The 18,433-nt window shown below is 40.1% G+C and overlaps 1 protein-coding gene across 2 annotated transcripts in view; it reads left to right on the top strand.

Annotated features, from left to right (window-relative positions):
• Positions 1 to 18,433, top strand: part of trpm3 (transient receptor potential cation channel, subfamily M, member 3) — a 178,663-nt gene that overhangs the window by 16,891 nt on the left and 143,339 nt on the right. The window contains exon 1 of one of the 2 annotated variants that reach the window (XM_053674281.1): positions 15,971 to 16,563. The exons of the other annotated variant lie outside the window; for it this stretch is intronic. Coding sequence (XP_053530256.1) covers positions 16,447 to 16,563 — 117 coding nt within the window. The 5' untranslated portion in view covers positions 15,971 to 16,446. Of the gene's footprint in view, positions 1 to 15,970; positions 16,564 to 18,433 lie in introns of those variants that run through there. 2 annotated transcript variants of the gene reach the window in all.

Raw genomic sequence — 18,433 nt, 5'->3', positions numbered from 1 at the left:
TGATTTTGGTTAAGCTGATTGCTAACACATTTCTTCTTGTGGAGTTAATCATTAATAACAGGTCCATATTCTAAAGTGTTACCAATAACCCATTGATGGCCAGACAAATTGTTTACTTCCAGGCACCGACAACCAAGATTTGGGCGTAAACATCAATGCACTTTGTAAAATCCAGGTGTTGTATTGGTTGTTTGCACTGAGACTCATGGACTAAGTTCCAATGACAGTACGTGTTGGAATCATGGGTGAGGCTGTTCTTTATGATTTGGACTATTTTTTTTTGCAATGCTTTAACAACCTGAAGTTCTAGATAATTCTAGTTTGAGGAATAACGGTTTGAAGGCAGGTGTTGTCCTGTTTAAGCATAACAGTGCGCCTGAACACAAAGTGGAATCCATATACAGATGAACTCACTTGAATGCACTGAGCTCTGGCCTCAAGCCAAACAAACACCTATGGGATACAATAGAGCGCAATTTGAGAGCCAGAAATAATTGCTAACAAACAGTGCCTGACTTGATGTTCTGCCTGAATGTGTACAAATCATTCCCTGCCTGAATGTGTACAAATCATTCCCAGACACTACTGTCATGGCTTCAGTGTATCACAGTGTCTGCTAACCGGTATACCATAACAATTACAGAGCGGCTGTTTCAAAATTGGCATATTTCACATGTACTTATTGCTCACTGTCTGACTGACTGTCTGATTGTCTAAGTGACTGAATGTCTGACTGGCCAACTCACAAGTCTGGTCCTGGACTACCCACTGTCCTGTACATTTTAGTGTTTAACCTTCTCCCAGTGCACCTGATACAAACCTTCAGCACATTAACAGCCCTTCCTGAGTTGAATTGGGTGTGTTAGAGCAGGGGAAACAATGTTTTAATGACTGCCTGATTGTCTAACAAACTGTCTGTCTGATTGACCAACTGACAGACCGACTGTCTGTCTGACTGACTGGAAGGATACCCACTGTTGAAACGTGCATGCAAGGGAGACTCGATAAACTTGGAGAAGAAGAGTAGTCTTTTTTTTTAGAAGAGTAGCCTCTTCTGTCACGATTTATCTCGACTCTTGCATTGATTGGCTTGTGGATCGTATTCAGGAACAGTCTACCACTGGAGCTTTGAGAAGCTAGATCGTGGAAAATGGAGATTAATATCAAGCACAAAACATTTGTAGGAATATGGGTGTTGAGGAGAAGCAATATTGTCCGATTGCACTGTTTTACTGTGATTGCCATGGTGATGTCTGATCAGGGGACTGTGGTATGTTTTGTACCTTGGTGCACACTATACATAATGAAAATGAACACAGCGGTTGGATCAAGAAAAACAGAGAGAGACGCTTGCAACGCTGAACATTAATTAGGCATGATATATTCCTTGTACTTATTTTTCTTTAATTTTCAGGAGTTACAGGGATAGTGATAATAGGGATAGCACTGAATAATGTATTCTGTGAGTGGAAAGTTCAGGAATAAAAAGCTCTATGGCTCTGATAAATATCCAAAATAATACTGTACACATTTAAGTAATGTTTACATTTATAACATTTGGCAGAGTTACATTTATCTCATTTATACAACAGCGCTGTTATGGGATAAGGGCCTCTCACAAGGGTTCTGTGGCAGCTTGGTAGGGCTGGGATTTGAACTCTTGACCTTCTGATCAGCAGGCCAACATCTTACCGCTGCCCACTACATATTTGAATAGTAGAATTGATTTTACAGTTAAACGTGTCCCTGACACCGGCACATGAACGATTAGTCTATATGATGACAATCGGTGACTAATGAAGCTAAGATCACACACGCACCGTTATTCTATTCAGGATAATAGAACATGCTAGATGAGTAGGCAGGAATACGAGACCCCTGAGTCCCTGGCACTTAATTAGACATACTGTACTGCCACCCTCTGGAATGTTCTCATCTTACAGAATTGGTGCAACAAGATTGAAACATTGACCCGAACATGCTAGCAGTCGATACCACTGAGCTGTACTAGTGTGCTGTGTGATTATATATCTGTTGATCTATTGAGTCAATGAAACCCTAAAGACTCTTAGTGCAGCTCTTACTGTAGTTTCCTACTGGTTTGCTATTACCAAAAGTTCTCGATGTTGTTCTTCTATTGGCTTGCACACACACACACACACACACACACACACACACACACACACACACACACACACACACACACACGACCTGGAACCACAGAGTAATGAAGTACCAATGACAGATAATTATGCTTACACAGAGTAACAGGTGAACACACACCCCACATCCCTACCTTCAGGGACGAGCATGAGTACGCATTATCATGCAGACAAACTCGCAGCTTTCGATTAATGTGCGGTCACATTTTTATTTAGAGACAAACACACACACACACACACACACACACAATTGCATTTCAGAAGCCATTCAAGATCCAGATGTTCAAGACAAGTGCATTCATATACAGTACATTTATATACGTACTGACGCACACACACTTACGCAGATGATGACACACGCTTGCAGTCAATATTAGAACTGACATTGTAACACAGCTAAGATAAACTAGTGAGATGAAACACCGGTTTTTCATTCCGACAAAAAGCCCTTTATTTATTCCACCTCACCCACTCGCGCGTCACAGAAAATGAGCCGCGAGAAATTGATTTCTTTTCAAAAGCACTTCGCTCCGAGCCTCCGTGAATGGCAGGTGGGAATTGGTTTTTGGAATTCACGCTTTTTATTTGCAAGTCCGACTGGCATCATCTCGGGAAGGAGTCGCGTTAGTATTTCCTCATGATATAGGGTTCAGCAGTGGTGGATCGTTCTCAGGGGATGTTTGGGCGACGCCCCACCATATCCAGTATATCAGCTGTTCAAGAAACGTTATCTTCTCCACACATTTTAAATTCTATTGAAATGATAATTATCTGTTTTCGAGTGACCAATGATTTTGTTTAAAATGTTGTATTTGATAGATAAGCTGGCAATCCATTGATTACAATCTTAGGGCAGCATACTCACTACCCCATTTAGCTCCATAGTGTTATTATTGCAACTAGTGGTGAAAAATGGGAACTACAACAAACACTAATGGAGGTCCATTGGGGTTGGAATCACGCTGCCCTCATGCTCAGGGCAGGAGAACAGGACAGGACAGGTTAAAAATACTCCGCAGCAGCGAAGATCTTGTTTTATAGCAAATAACTGAAATTAAAGCTAATACATTTCTGCAAATAAAGGCAAAGTGTAAGTGCAAACAATGTGTCTATGACATACTCAACCGTTTCTACTCCATGGTATACTGCAAAGATCGGGTGAAGGAAGGGGAATGGTATTATGGAGTGAATATTGTCCATACATCAGAAATGCATGTTATTCAAGTATTAATTAAAAAATAATGGCAACCTGTAAAAGAAGAAAGAGGTACTGTATGTCCGTGGTAGCTGAAGTGCTGCAGTGGCCGAGCTGCATTATTGGAAGTTTAACGCATGTTGCTCTTTCACTATTTAGACGACAATTTGGAGGGGTTTTCCCCCCAGCTCTGCGTTTTATGGAGTTTTGTGGCCGTGACTAAATGAAAAACAGCCGTCCCTCGAACATGCTTGGTAATTTATGGCTGATTGGCATTTATCAATAATATGCACGTGATTAGCTATGAAGAAATACGCTTGTTTGTAAATCTAGAGGAAATTTTTAGTCGGTTTGTCCATGTAAAAATACGTATCCACGACGTTACTAAAAGAATGATAAATGAGTTCTAAGATGTGCTATTTCTTTCATTTGAACTCACACACCTCTGTAGACCCTGTTATTAAATCAGCCTCCAATTTATGGACTTTTTTTTGGGTTGCTTTTGGATTGTAGAAGCATTATGAAACAACTATGTTTTACAGACTTTTCATTCCATTCGTGTGTCATTGAAATCTGAAATCTGAATAAGAATCAGATCGCGTCCTAATCTGAATCCAACAAAAGAAAATGATATGTGAACAGGAGATTTGGACTTCTCAGACAACTAAAAAAAAAAAAAATGTTACTCAACAAATTCTTCAATATCAAGTATCATCTTAATAACATTTTGTTTTATTGTTTGATAGCTAATGAAATAAAATTAAAAAACAGTTCTGAGTCATGAGCTCTGGAAACTTTATAATGAAAACCAATCCTACATAAGAGCTCTCATTCAGAGGCTCTGTATGAATTTTGCTCCAATCAGGACAGCCGGATATTTTTAATTAGGGTAGAGGCCGAAACGAATCCTCCATGGGCACGGTGATAAGCTTCATAAATATTAAACCACAATCAGGAACATCATTTCAACAGATACTGTTCATTTAAATATAAACAAGACTGAAAGTGCAAGTGGTCCTCGACGCCTGTGAGGACGTCCTTATTTCTGTTCTTAGACAAGCGCCATGTTTCTCATGATTATGTGTCGTTAACATTGATTTCTAATCCAATATATACCAAGTTATGTGGTAATGTTCTGTGTTAAATTATATTATACATTTAAAAAAAAAAATTGCAACAAAACACTGAAGTCATATTATGAAAAATGATTAAGTTCAGAGATTCAGAGAGTTTTTATTGAACATTTACAAAAAAAAAAATATATATGTATTTAACATGGAAAAAAAGATTATTACAAAAATATCGTATCGTCCAATCAGGTAGTTACATTAATAAACTATGCAGTTGGAAACGTGGAAATGTGTATTTTATGATGTTCATATATCAGAACAGCAACCTTATTCCTTCATTTCACTCAGTCTTAGTGTCAAACATGTCTTGGCTGATTCACTGCCATTAAAATGACTGAAAATCCTTTTGTTGTATCACTCCATTGGGAAATATCCCATGTAGTAGGATGTGAATTGTTTTTTTTTGTTTGTTTTTTTTTTCTTCCAAAAAATGAAGCTGAATTCTTAGGTGATGCTTAGTAACCATGGTTCATTCGTGCTCTTACTCACAAACTCACAATAATCATTGCTTATTTCTCCCAAACGTGTCTAAGCATGACTTACTTTCTGTTTTTTTTTTTTCTCCTGTCATAATGCTGTGCTTCCCCGTGTTTCCCACACACGGTGCAGTTCATAACACTTTACGTTACGAGCGTTACTTAATTAATGGTTTTGCTTAAAATTCGACATAATTTTGACATGAGACATGAGAGTTTCATAGTTAAGGAATAAAACACTTGGGGATGTGCTGTTTTTGGAAAATAATCAATGATGGGTTAGCATAGAAATGTGCAAATGCAAACAAAATTGGTAAAAATTCGTTTATTAAAGAACATGTTGTACGTTATGTGCGAGTAGAGTTACGTTTAATGCTGTGGAACGTCCACAGAACACGTTCCAAAAATTGTTACAAATAAAACTACAAAGCCAATGGACTTCCAAACCTAACGGCAATGTGATCTGCTAGAATCGTAACTTTGGAAGCAGTGCATTATCGATTCCATAATCCGAACCCTATATTCAGCCCCTAAGCCTAGAGCTGAATACTGGCGGGGCATTGACTAAGCTAATAGGGCATCATTAGATATTCATAGTAACCTGTTGATGTGGAGAAGGCTTTGACTCATCTCCTAAAGTTACACGCTTGGTATACTTGATATAGTTCCACACAGTGGCTCCACTGCAGCAAACACATGACGTGATGGTAATTCCATGGTGGTTGATGCAAGAACAAAGTCCTCCAGGTTTTTTTTTTTATAGTTAGGAAGAAAAATCCCTCAGATACAACAGAGGTTAAACTCTTCACTGGAGGAACTCATGCCTCAGGGCCTCGCTGATATATTCCTCCACTGCTGTCTTTCTGTCATAGAAAGAAGGTACACTCCGGAGGCAGGAGTAGGAGGTCAGTAGCAGATTCAAATTAACATGCTGTAAGACTACCTGTGGAATGTATTAAACTGTCCCTAAACAAGCCAAAAAATGTTGCTAGGGTAATTTAGGCATTCCTGTAGATGGTGAAAACATACGCCTGGCTTTTCTACCTAAATCAGGACTTCTAGTGGTTTCATTAAACGCATCATGATTCTATAATCTGATATGTATTTTGAAATGTTCTCACCTCAAGCAAACCTTCTTGTCTACATGCATGATAAACTATCTGTTGCTCCACCAGTACAGATTTATTATTTATTTTTTTCCATTTCCTGACATATTGTGCTCCCCTGCATCTCAAATAGATGTTGGCAAATCCCTACTAGAATATTCATAAAGACCAATTATATTTATAAGAAGCTTTTTCCGAAGCCAGTGAAAGCTTTTCATTTCAAACAGGAGTGACAGTGGCCCACCTTTTGACATTTCCTTTTCACAACGCACACCCATTAAAGCCTCCCGATATCAAACATGGTACCATCAACTTTTGATCACAGTAATGCTGGAAAGCGGTCTTGTGTATGAATTTAGTTTGGATCAAGGCAAGAAACTGCTCGATTCATTCAGATGCTGGACTTCTGCTTGGAGATTTCTGCACCTGTGACTCACTTCCTGCTGTTCTGGATGATCACACATGGATACCCTATAGACTTGGACTTCCCCAAATCTGTTAATTCCCATGACTCATCACTGCTTCAGGGGATAATCTTCCCTCGGACACTGTAGATTTGTACCTCCTTGTACCTTCCTTTGCTCTTCACCGGACTATCCTTCTTCTTCTTCTTCCTCTTCTTTTTCTTCTTCTTGTTATTATTATTATGAATGGTGTCGACTTAAGTTAAAAAGTTACATCAATGTTTATGCTTGGAAAGTTCCTTGTATTCAGACTTGGATAAATTGATTATCTGGGTGACACCTTTACATTATTAATATTACCTGCATGCAGTTCACAAGGTTGCCAGATTTTTATTGAGTAGAAGCATCAGCGATGAGATTTTTCAGTAGTGTCTAGACAAGAGCGTTTAAGCCTAAGCACTTGCCTAAGCCCACAGTTTGAAGGATAAGCTTACCAAGCACTCATCTGCCACACTTACAGCTCAAGTTAAGTTAATTAATCATACTTTTACCAATTAAACATGATCTTTAAGATATGTTTCAGATTAAGATGATGTCTCCTATTTGTAAGACTTTGAACGGATATTTATAATGGATTAATCGAGTCATATTTATGTACTGGATATCAGCCTCGAATGGCATTCCACTGGCTTTTCTGGGTGTATATACAGCCCAAAACATGAATTTCCTCATGACATATTGTTACAACCTGCTCGACAGTGGTGCTAGACTTTCTACTCCATTCTTGAGTTGGTTTCGTGCCAAGAAATATGCACTTAACTCAGAGATTAGCATAACCTCTTACTGACGCGAACTACTGTTTCACCGCTCCATCTCACAAATGGAAGATTTCTTCCTCGTGTTGTTTCACTTTTGCTTTTTACTCTCGCCTTTGACTTGCTCTTTAGAGAAATAAATCTACATATGGAACTCTGTACAGCTGCTTTATGACTGCATGTGTAGATAAAATAATCTGTGATAAAAAAAGCATAGATGTAGCATAAAAACAGATCGTATTAAAGAAATGTGTCTATTTTTAACATGGTTTTATTCAGATATATTCAGATGGCATTTTAAATTGCATCCTGCATTTACATTAATTATGGTATAAAGGACGAGTGAGGCAGAGTACCGAGCAGCTGTGAGTTAAGAGCTTTGAACAAGAGCCAAACAGTGACTCTTTAGCACAGAACATCTGGGGAGGGGGGGACTTTAAACACAGCTTATTTTACACATGGTAGGTAATACATTCGTAAACCAATCACATCGTTAGTTTTGGCGAATGAAAGACTGCAGACTGCAGTTTCTGGAGTATGGTTGATTTAGGTATATAGATCATTTTTCCACCATCATCATCATCATCATCATCATCATCATCAGAGGTAATGAAGGACTCAGTGTAGTGTTGAGCGATTCTGAAAGATCTCATGTTTCAGACTCATGTTTGCAGGTGTGTGGGTGTGTGAGAGTGTATGTGTGTGTGTGTGTGTAGGGGACAGGATTTGTTTTAGATGATTGCCATCTAGCGTTTGGTAAGAAGCAGCACACTTTGGGGGTGGAAAAAAAGAAAGCACTATAAGGGAGCACAAGGAAGAGACAGAAAACGGAGAAAGGTCAGTGGAATGACGAGAAAAAAACGAAAGGTCTTAAAGGTCATATTCCGAAAGAACGAGCACATGCCAGCGTGTTGGTGACATTTTTAGATGTCTACGTTAACGTGTGGGCAAAGCAGAACGCAACCTTTGTCAAAGAATTTAAACAGAGTGGCATGATGCGTGATCATTCCTTGCCTGGGGAGACAAGACGAGGTCACATGGCTCATCCTTGTGTATGAACCATAACACAGTCCAAATTACCGCTTGGAAAAGGCCATCGTTCGGAGTTTGTTCTCCATTTGTCAGTTTTGCTCTGGAATGTAAAACCTTTACATTTTTAGACTTAACATTTGGCATTAAATGTAACTATATAAATGTATATAATGGGATAAAATCCACAGTGGTACACACCTCCATGGTCCCCAGTTTGCTCCTGAGCTGCTTGGGTTACTGTCTGTGTGGAGTTTGGCATGTTGTCTGTGTTTTTTTTCTTCACACCTTCCAAAAACACAGTGGGTGGTGGATTATCTCTAACCCTATCTGGATGGGTTAAATGTACAAGGGGTTATGAGGTAATTTCCTATTCTGCAGGTGCTCCTCTTTCACTTTATTACCATGCAGATTGGCCATGTTGGTGTTTTTCTCCGTCCTCCTCTGAGAAAATTACAGGCTGAATTACCTACAGTTTTACTTCAAACTCAGCGCTCGTCGGATTATTTTAGTCTGGATGAACATGTCTGCCATTTTCTATGCAACTTCTTGAGTCATGAGATGAAAAATGGATGTATTCCATCCAGGGTGTATTCCGACTTCCCGTTCCCAGGATAGGCTCCTGATTCACCATGACCCTGACCAGGATAAAGCTGCTAATGAAATCTAAATTGATACGATATGGGAAGTGTGCACTCTTATAAAAACAGGTTTTAAGCATTCTTTGCTTCCTTAAGGGGTTCAATTAGGAGATAGAAATCCCTCTGTTGTAGGGTTTGGCATAGAACCAGAGTGGGACAAACCATTTGTTTTGGCTTTTGCTCAATTTTACACTTAGTGACAGCATGCTCTGTTGTTCTGGCTCGTTTAAAAATGCAATTGCATCAGATTAAGTCGTTTCTGCTTCTGACATTCACTATCATGTTGACTCGATCCCTTAGAGATCCAAGATGTCACCTAACAAACCCTTGAGCTGACAAAGTGCTAGAATATTCAAGAGGATTGCTTCATAGGGAAACCTCGAGGTCAAAAACGAATAAAATAAATAAAAGCAGACCAGAAACCAAACCGCTGAGGAAAATGGCCATGAAAACACGCCTCGTCATCTTTCAATAATCATCCCATTTGCTAGGGGATAATTAACTTGCATTTTAGCTCATTTATATGAACAGTTTGGGGTTGGGGTTAGGGGCGGGGCTGAACTTCACGTTTTCCTATATTTCATTCATTAAAAATCAGACAAAATCTAATCTCATTGCTTCTTATTTGTGTAAATGTCTCATGAGAGACAAAAGAGATCTGGAAATTAAGTGAGTTTCAAGTAATTAAGTTTCTTTCGAGTTCAGATCCACACAATCTCCAAAACCATGTGTAAGAATGTGTTATGTTGAACTTTTTGGCCATAATACCAAAAGATATGTTTGGCACAAAAAAAAAAACATCCCCACGGTGAAGCATGGTGATGGCAGCATCGCAGCATTTTTTCAGCAGGAAATGGGGCTTTAATCAGAATGGAGGGAATAATGAATAACTCCAAATACCAGTGCAAAACCTTACGGCTTCTGCTAAAACGCTTAAAATGAAGAGGAATTTCACCTTTCAACATGCCAACGACCCGAAGCAAACCTCCAGATCAACAAAGGAACGGCTTCACCAAAACAAGTTCAAGGTTTTGGAATGACCCAGCCAGAGTCCAGACCTAAATCCAATCACAGATTTGTGGGGTGACCTGAAGAGAGCTGTGCACAGGACGTGTCCAGCCAATCTGACAGAGTTAGAATGCTTTTTCAAGGACGAATAGCAAGACATGTCAAACTGATTGACTCTTACCTGAAAAGATTGAATGCGGTGATGAAATCTAAAGGTGCTTCAACTAAGTATTAGTTAAGGGGTGTGTACACTCATGCAACCAGCTTATTATACATTTTCTACTTTTCATTCTCCCCCCTAAAATAATTCTTATTGTTTATCACTTTAATAAACCGGTTGAAATTGTACAATAAAGATAGAAAAGGTTTATCTCTATCGCCTGCCATTTTAACAGGGGTGTGTAGACTTCTCAGAGCCACTGTATATAGTTATATCAGATGATGTCTGTGATGTCTACGCAGACGTGCTCGCTTTCTCATGTTGTTGCCATCACGTGACTCCTGATCCTCACAAGTGTTCATTCCTCCTCTATTATCTCCCTGCCCTGAGAAAAGAAAAGCAGAATTACAGATCGATGTGGTGTTATTGAGCTGAGCGAGTGAGCCGTCAGAGAGGTGCTCCATTAGAAAGGACGAACGAAGGGCTTTAGCGATGTACATAAACATACAGTATTGCACGCAGACATCGTCTGCTCCAAAAATCTGAATGTACAGTATCACATTTTCATTATTAGGTTATATTTAAAAAAAAAAAAAAAAAAAAACGGATATAATCTTTATTACATTATGTTCCATGTTATATAGAATCTGCAAAATATTAATAACTAAAAAAAAAATAATGCTGAGTTCTGATGAGTCCCTTGTTTGTCCTGAGCAGTTAAACTGCCCAACATTCTCCAGGCCCTGCACATTCTTTGCTTTTCCAGCATCTTCTGAACATTTGAGCCCTTTCCGACAGCGGCTATATGATTTTTGAGATCCATCTTTTCACACTGAGGACGACTGAGGGACTCGTACACGACTATTACAAAAGGTGCAAACGCTCACCGATGCTCAAGAAGGCGACACGATACATTAAGATCCAGGGGGGTGTAAACTTTTGAACAGGATGATTGGTGTCAAATTTTTCTTACATTTTGCAAAAAGAAATTCTGGACAAACTTTTTCCCAACACTTTGATGTTACTGAAGTCAAATACGTCAACAGATTTTTATTCCACACGAATGAACTCAAAACAGTCTCCATTTACTTCACCGCAAAGCAGGGGCGCCGTATCACTGCACGCTTCAAGCGGAGAAATCGGGGTCGAGACGAAAGGATTACTAATGTGAGATGAGGGGAAAAGCGGCTGGGCTTTCAGGGTGGCAAAAAAAACCCAACTATGCAACTGTCAATCATTCCATATTCATATTTCAGTTTTATTAGGGAGGCAAAAAATGCATATTTAAGTAGGCTATTGGAGGATTTTTGAGCGATAACTTAGTGTATGCTAATGTTAACATGTTTCACTTGTACACAAAATGTTATTCCTCTTTGAATTGTAGTTTTATTCAATAATCATTTTCAGGACTATAAAGCTATACTTTTCCCTCAGGCCGTCTGTTATGCGCACTATGAAGTTATACACGCCAAACATCTAATCTGATCACACGTCAATCAGACAATCACGTGTACGTTTACACATCCCTTCAGACGTCGACCGATCGATACATGATACAGAGCGCCGCCTCAGCGGCGTCACAAACCCTGTGTTGATGGCTTCTTGCACGGCTTTTGTCATTAATCGGATTAAGATTCACGTTGAAAAATCAAGTGTGTGAAATACAGGCAGGGAAAGGCGGTGATTCGATACGTTCAGTATTTGCGCTAGCTGTCTGTTATATTCTCCGTACGCACGCTGCTTGTACAGGTTTTGTGGAGCGAGTTTACAAGCTGCTCTTGGGGTGTCTTTGAGGCTGATTACCATGAGCTCAAAGGCAGCTGAAGGGAAAAGCCTTCTCTGTTAAGATGCCCGAGGCTCCGTATTAACGCTGTCTTCAGTTTCAAACTGGTAACTCTGGAACGCCGGGGATTGATAACTCAATCATATGTTGAAACGCAACATGGCAGCTCACAACGTGAAGAGTAAACAAACGAGTACTTTACTCTTTTGAATTCTGTTTTAAAGAGTTATACCGTATGAAAGGAAATTCTCTTATATCATGTACTCTCTTATGTATTCAACGTATTCATTTAATTACCTCTTTAAAGAAGCTGATCACCTGACGTCCTTCTTATAGCTGGCGCATGTACTTTCTGCGTCTCGAAAAGACTTATTTTCATCGTGTGCTGTGTGTTTTGTTTTGTCTATCTGGCTGGCACCTGCACCGGTAGAAACCGTCCACGCACTGCCGTTATCGATGTGTATAAATACTTCTGCTCTGCATGAATAAAGTGGGATGTCTGCGTGAACATTCATATGTGTCGGTGTGTGTGTTCCTTCGGACTCTCCAGGCGCCTGAACTCTGCGGTAAACCACACGTTCTAGCTCATAGCAGCACAGAACTAAAAGTTAATAGTTAATAAGGGTAGAATAGGCTGAAAGGGCTGACGGAGATCTGGAAGAGACAATCCGAGATACATGGAGATCTAACACCGTATATCCTAATATACGTATGTTGATCGATCTAAAGCGAATATACATAATCTATAACACTCGCTGTTTTGAGGCGGTAAATATGACAGTGGTTACGAAGGTCGTAAGTTCAAACTGCTGGGCCGTTAACCCTCAAAAGCTCAGTTGTATGATCGAGATCGATGTAAAATGTAAGTAGACCCTTTCACTGGTGCGATTGTGCTGACACATACGGTATTATTTCATTTAAACGTGACCTTAGTTTCAGATGCGTTTATGTTTTTCTTTTCCAAACCGGATTCGATTGAGCAGTCCGTTCCATCTGACATTTCTGCGCTGTTGCCTCTGGCTTGCTCATTAGAGATCTAAATCTACAACCGGTATCTCTGTAAAGCTGCTTTTCCATGCTGTCTAATTCTAAAAGCCCGATGCAAATAAAACGAATAAATTGAGTCGAATCGCGTTCCCCGCGAGCGCGTGCAGAATTATTTTACTCTATACTCGATTCTATTTGTCTTCCCATCGAGAAACCCTCATCCGTCTACGGCAGTGCGGTTTGTGAATACAGATTGCCTAAGAACACGTTGAGTTTAATAATAATTAGGATATAAAATGTCTTGAACGCAATAAAAACTGATATTCAACGTAGTCCGTCGACATTTTTTTAACTAATAGCGTAGGTGGTTCTTTAAGCTGACATGAAAGCCTAATAAACTCATAAAATTTCATAATATAAATATATAATATATATATATATATATAATATTTTCATTCAGTCATTTGATTTCTGCTCAGGGATTTGCTGGGAAACTACCGTTTTTTTGCACACACACACACACACACTGTTTTAACAGCAAGATTCAGCAGTGAGAACGAGAGCAGTTGTATGATCCATCACTCAGAACCACGGCATGCCATTAGGTGGTTTAATGATCTTATTCAGTGTCCCTCAGGCTGTCCAACACTATAATACACACCTCCCAGCTGCAGTCTGTCACTCTGCCCAACGTCCCGTGTAATTATTTCACACTGAATTCCACCTTGCCAGGGAAAAGAGTGCACACTTATCTTACACTTGAGCTCAATTCGCTTTCCTTCCCCCGCTCCCTCTCCTCCGTCGTACACACTCTGAGCGTCTCTATTTCAGCTTCTCTCACTGTCCTTATTACTTCATGCTGCTTCTGGGCACCTGAGGGATCGTTTCTCCTGGCGCACTTCAGAAAAGAGAGAATACAAAGTACAGTGTGTTTGTGAAACCAGTCATGGCTGTGGGGAATCGCTGCCTACGGTGCAATATTGAACAGGTGGAGGCCGGCGTTTGTTTCTCGGCTCCCCATCTGCTGGCCCTTATTCTCAGAAAACAGCAATGCAGCATATGTTTGGAGAGGGTGAACTGTGTGTGTGTGTGTGTGTGAGCATGAGCGTGAGCGTAGGTGGAGAGCAACGAGAGGAGGTGGAAAAGATACAGTAGGGTCCGAAAGTCCGAGCGCACCGTAAACGAAACTTTAGTCGGTTGGAATACATTATCTAACGCTGAGACCGTTTTAGCTGTTTGAGAAATGCCTCACGGTGCGAGAGTTTAAATCAGTACGAATCGCATGTTCACACACCATTAGCTCTGCTGCTGTACCGCCATAAATCAGTGTTTATTTTTCCCGCAATAATAACACTTATACTGTATCGTGTGCACTCGTAGTTGCTATTAATAAGAACGAGTTATTTAGATGAGCGTTCGCGTCATCGAGGAATTGCGGTACGTGCACAATTCGACTTAAAGGATTCGGAAGGAAACAAAGAAAACGCCCAAGTTTGGAAGCGCCTTGCTTGCTTATAAAAGTCTTGTTAATCACCTAACATGACCGAACGGTGACAACATTCACCTTTTAATGCTTAACCGATAATTACTAGTTCATGTCTGTCAATAAGACTGATGAGTCCGATGTGTTTGGGTTTATTTTTGCACACTAGCGCTTCATGCTACGGCTTCTGACTAGCGACATGGACTCGAAACGGATGAGATGCTTTAGTTTGAACTGCATCTTTAAACGTCCCGTTTTTGTTGGACAAAAGCTGCGACGGTTCATTTATAACTAACTAGAGACTCGTCCGACACGCCCACACACACGCCGGTTGTCTCTACTACCGTATTTTTCCGAGTGCTGTAATCCGTTCCGCTGTAATTCTTTGCTCCGCCAGCTGACGCGCCCTGTCTTAATGATCTTACAGAGAGAAACAGAAAGCTAAACTGTGTTTATCAATTGGTGTAAAAATAAAAAAAAAACCGATAGGGAATGTTTAACTTGACATTTATAACGAGATGTCACTCGCTGTCGAGGTCGAGGTCGATTTCACGTTTCAGGCGCCATTTGCGTCCCACTGGTATTACATCTACAAATACGTATAGTAAAGATCAAAGACATGTTTAAATACGGGTAACGTGTCCATCACAGCAACCTATGTAGATTTTTGCGTTCCAGCTCACTGTAAATACACTTTACCTTGAAATATAATAATTAAAAGACTTCAGAAACGTTTGAAAACATTGCACATTACCGTACACAATATTCAGAAACAGGAAGTTGCATCATTGAATTTTCTGAAGATCATGGGAAGAAGAAATGTAAGTTGTCTTATTGTTTATATATATATATATATATATATATATATATATATATATATATATATATATATATATATATATATATATATATTTTTTTTTAAAAATCCTTTTTATTTATTATTCTCATTGTTATTGCAATATTATCTGAAGAAGTCGTTTTGAAAGTTTCTGACTGTAAGTAAATTATTGTATTTACATTAGAATGTCCTTAATGTCCTGTTACTTTCAACACTGTTACTTATTTTAAGAGTAAAAAGCAACTTGCCAACAAAGAATTCTTGTTAAAAAAAAAAAAATGATTACGTCATTTTTGAATAGAGCTTGCATTGTAAATTAAATTGAATATTTAAGCGTTACAAGGGCTAAATGTCTCCCCCGATCATGGAATCACCCTCGATGCCTTCAGAAAGTTTTCAACTGATAATTATGAGGATGGACTCGGACTTTTGGACGCTACTGTACACTCAGATCAAAGACAGATGGAGGGAGGGGGATCAAAGAGCGACAGGAAGAGAGAGAATTGGGGAGAAATAAAGAGATGGAGTGGGAGTAGAGGAGTGGGAGAGGAGTGAAAGCAGGCAGGTCTCATCCTTTTATCTGTGACCTCAAAGACGCGCAGGTGGAGAAAGGTCTCTGATGAGATAAAGAGAAAGAGAGAGGAGGAGGAGTTGAAACGTTGCTCTGTATAAGTGAAACAGTTGATTATGCTTTGCATTATTTTTATCTAAAAAAAAAAAAAATCACAACAGGAGTACCTTTGTTAGTTTTTATTCGTCATATCTCCCTTTCTTTTCTTCTTCGCTATAATCTCTTACAGTTCTTCTCTCTCTCTCTCTCACTCTCTCACGCTCCCTCCTCTTCTCCGTCTCTCTTCCCTTCCTCTCACACACCGTCCATGGAAAGAGCGCTCTGCTGCTCTACATTACAGCTGCTCTCCTGTTTCTCCTCGCTCTTGTTCGCACTTCCTCCCTCCCTTTCCCTCTTTCTCTTTCTCTCTCTCTCTTTCTCGCTTTCCTCTACTGGCTCTTATCCTTTCGTGTCCGTTCTCTTGGAAGAAAAAACAAAACAAAACACACGCATGCTTCCATTCGGCTCTGGAGTCAAGACACTCCTCTGGGATCCATCGCTTCTCCCTGATCCGCCGCTCCTTCAAGATCCCGCTCTCATTACGGATCTTTCCATCTTCGGATTCAGGGAGGGTCATGCTCCCTGAGCCGAGCGGGATTATCAGGATTTGGCCGGAGCGATGTGGGGCCCTTTTCCGGATGCCGGGAACGGCCAGCTGGATGCTCCGCGCCCGCTCAACTGGACCATCCGAAAACTGTGTCACGCCGCCTTCCTGCCTTCTGTACGCCTGCTGAAGGTATGCGCAAGCTTGATGGCGGGAAACGGAGGCTGTTAATTGGTTGATTTATAGTCATTATTATGCTTAGAGTTTATTAACACCATTTCATACTTTTTGGAAAGTTGTCCCATGCTTTCTCACAGGACCCGAAGACTCTTAAGTGGCTGTTTATTGCTGAATATTAAGCTTCTGCATCAACAACAGCTTTTAAATAACCAGTTCGTGTTTCATTTTTGTACTCTAAAACCTTCTCCTCTGATGTTCTTGTGATTATCTGGGGATAAGTGTCTCTCAGTGAGCGTAACAAAACTTTGAGATAAATCAGACTGTAGAGAAGAGAGAAAGGCTTTCTCACTCGTGGTGCTCTAGATTTTTTTTCTTCTTCTTTCGAGCGTGCTAAAAGTAAATCAGCGTCTCTGAGGTCTGCCAGAATGCCCCCTAATGCACGGATAGGAGAGGAAACTGGGTTTCTCTCATCAGAGTGAGAAATGTCCAGGCGAAGGCAGAGAGAGCAGGTGGAAGGAAGCGTGGATTCATATTGGCAGCACAGTTTCCTCCTAATTGAATAATAATCATATGTGCTCAATTATAAATGTCCATTAGGAGTGTTTACGGTCTGTCAGGTTTGCTCACCTACCTGAAGCAATCTGTGCATTCCTACACACATGCCTATTTTTGTCTTTGCACACTGCAGCAGCACCACCACAAAAACTCCCACCGCAATCACCAGAAACGGAATAATTATTTTCCGGGTTCAAGGTTTACAGGAATAAATGAATTACTGGTTTTGCTTGTGTTTCTGGACCGTGAGCGTGGTTACTTCTCCTGCTTCTGACTGGAGACATGATTGTCATCGCCCTTGGGGGATGAGTGTGAGAAAATTGAAAATAACAGCCATGATGCAGGTCATGCGTCAGAAGGCGAGAGAAGATGATTCTGGAGATTGCATATGGGGGTGGGGGGTGGGGGGTGGTGTCAGAGAATCATTAATGTGGCTGCTAGGTGGTTGAAGACCAGCGCAAGAGGACAGAAAGTCATCAGGGTATCATGGCTTTATCGTGTCTTTCCTTTTAAGGTGAATGGAAATTGTTTATTATTGTGAGGTCTTTCAAGTTCACCAATACAGATCCCAACACACTTTAGATTCACAAAATATTCTGAAAATTGGGTTGACCATTGAGTCCTCGTGAGAATTTGCCATGATACTACAATACATTAATGACATCTACATAAAGGCATCACTGCTTATTACTGCTCATATTGCTTACTACTGGCTTCACGATTCGATTCAGTACGTGTCTCCGAATATTTTGAATCAAATTCTAATGAAGAAAAATTGATGAGTGAAAAGACTCCTTTTCATTTCTGAATCATAAACAAGGTAAATCAGTGCGCATTTTTGTCTGTATAAAAGTAAATAAATAAAACATTTATGTGAATAGAGGTTTAATATTGCAAACTATCATACAGGTTCACCGTATCTTAAAAAAAACAAAAATCAAACATAACTTTATACATTTTTCCAAATGTTTGATTGATTAAATAAAGTCTCTGACCTGGGGAAAATGGTTGACTGAAACATAATGAGCTCTGTAGCAGTGCCTGAATCGTCATTTTAACCGGAAATAGAGCTCCAAAGTCAGCTAAAATGCCTGGTTTCCACTGCCACGTTTCGGTCACTGTAGATCTCAGCGGCACGGGGCCGGTGTCATTTGAAAGCTACTGACGAACTGTTATAACAGTTGTGTAACCCTGTAACCTATAATGGATGTCGGTCATGTGATCAGTCATGGTGCCGGCAAAAAGACGTGATCATGTGACCAGTTATAGACGCTTCCATTATAGAAGCTTTATTGGCCAATGTATAGTTACAGTGTTAGGGGTGGAA

This window comes from Ictalurus punctatus, chromosome 22 (assembly GCF_001660625.3).
Source record: "Ictalurus punctatus breed USDA103 chromosome 22, Coco_2.0, whole genome shotgun sequence".
Classification (NCBI taxonomy): Eukaryota; Metazoa; Chordata; class Actinopteri; order Siluriformes; family Ictaluridae; genus Ictalurus; species Ictalurus punctatus.
This window is presented reverse-complemented; position numbering and strand designations above follow the sequence as displayed.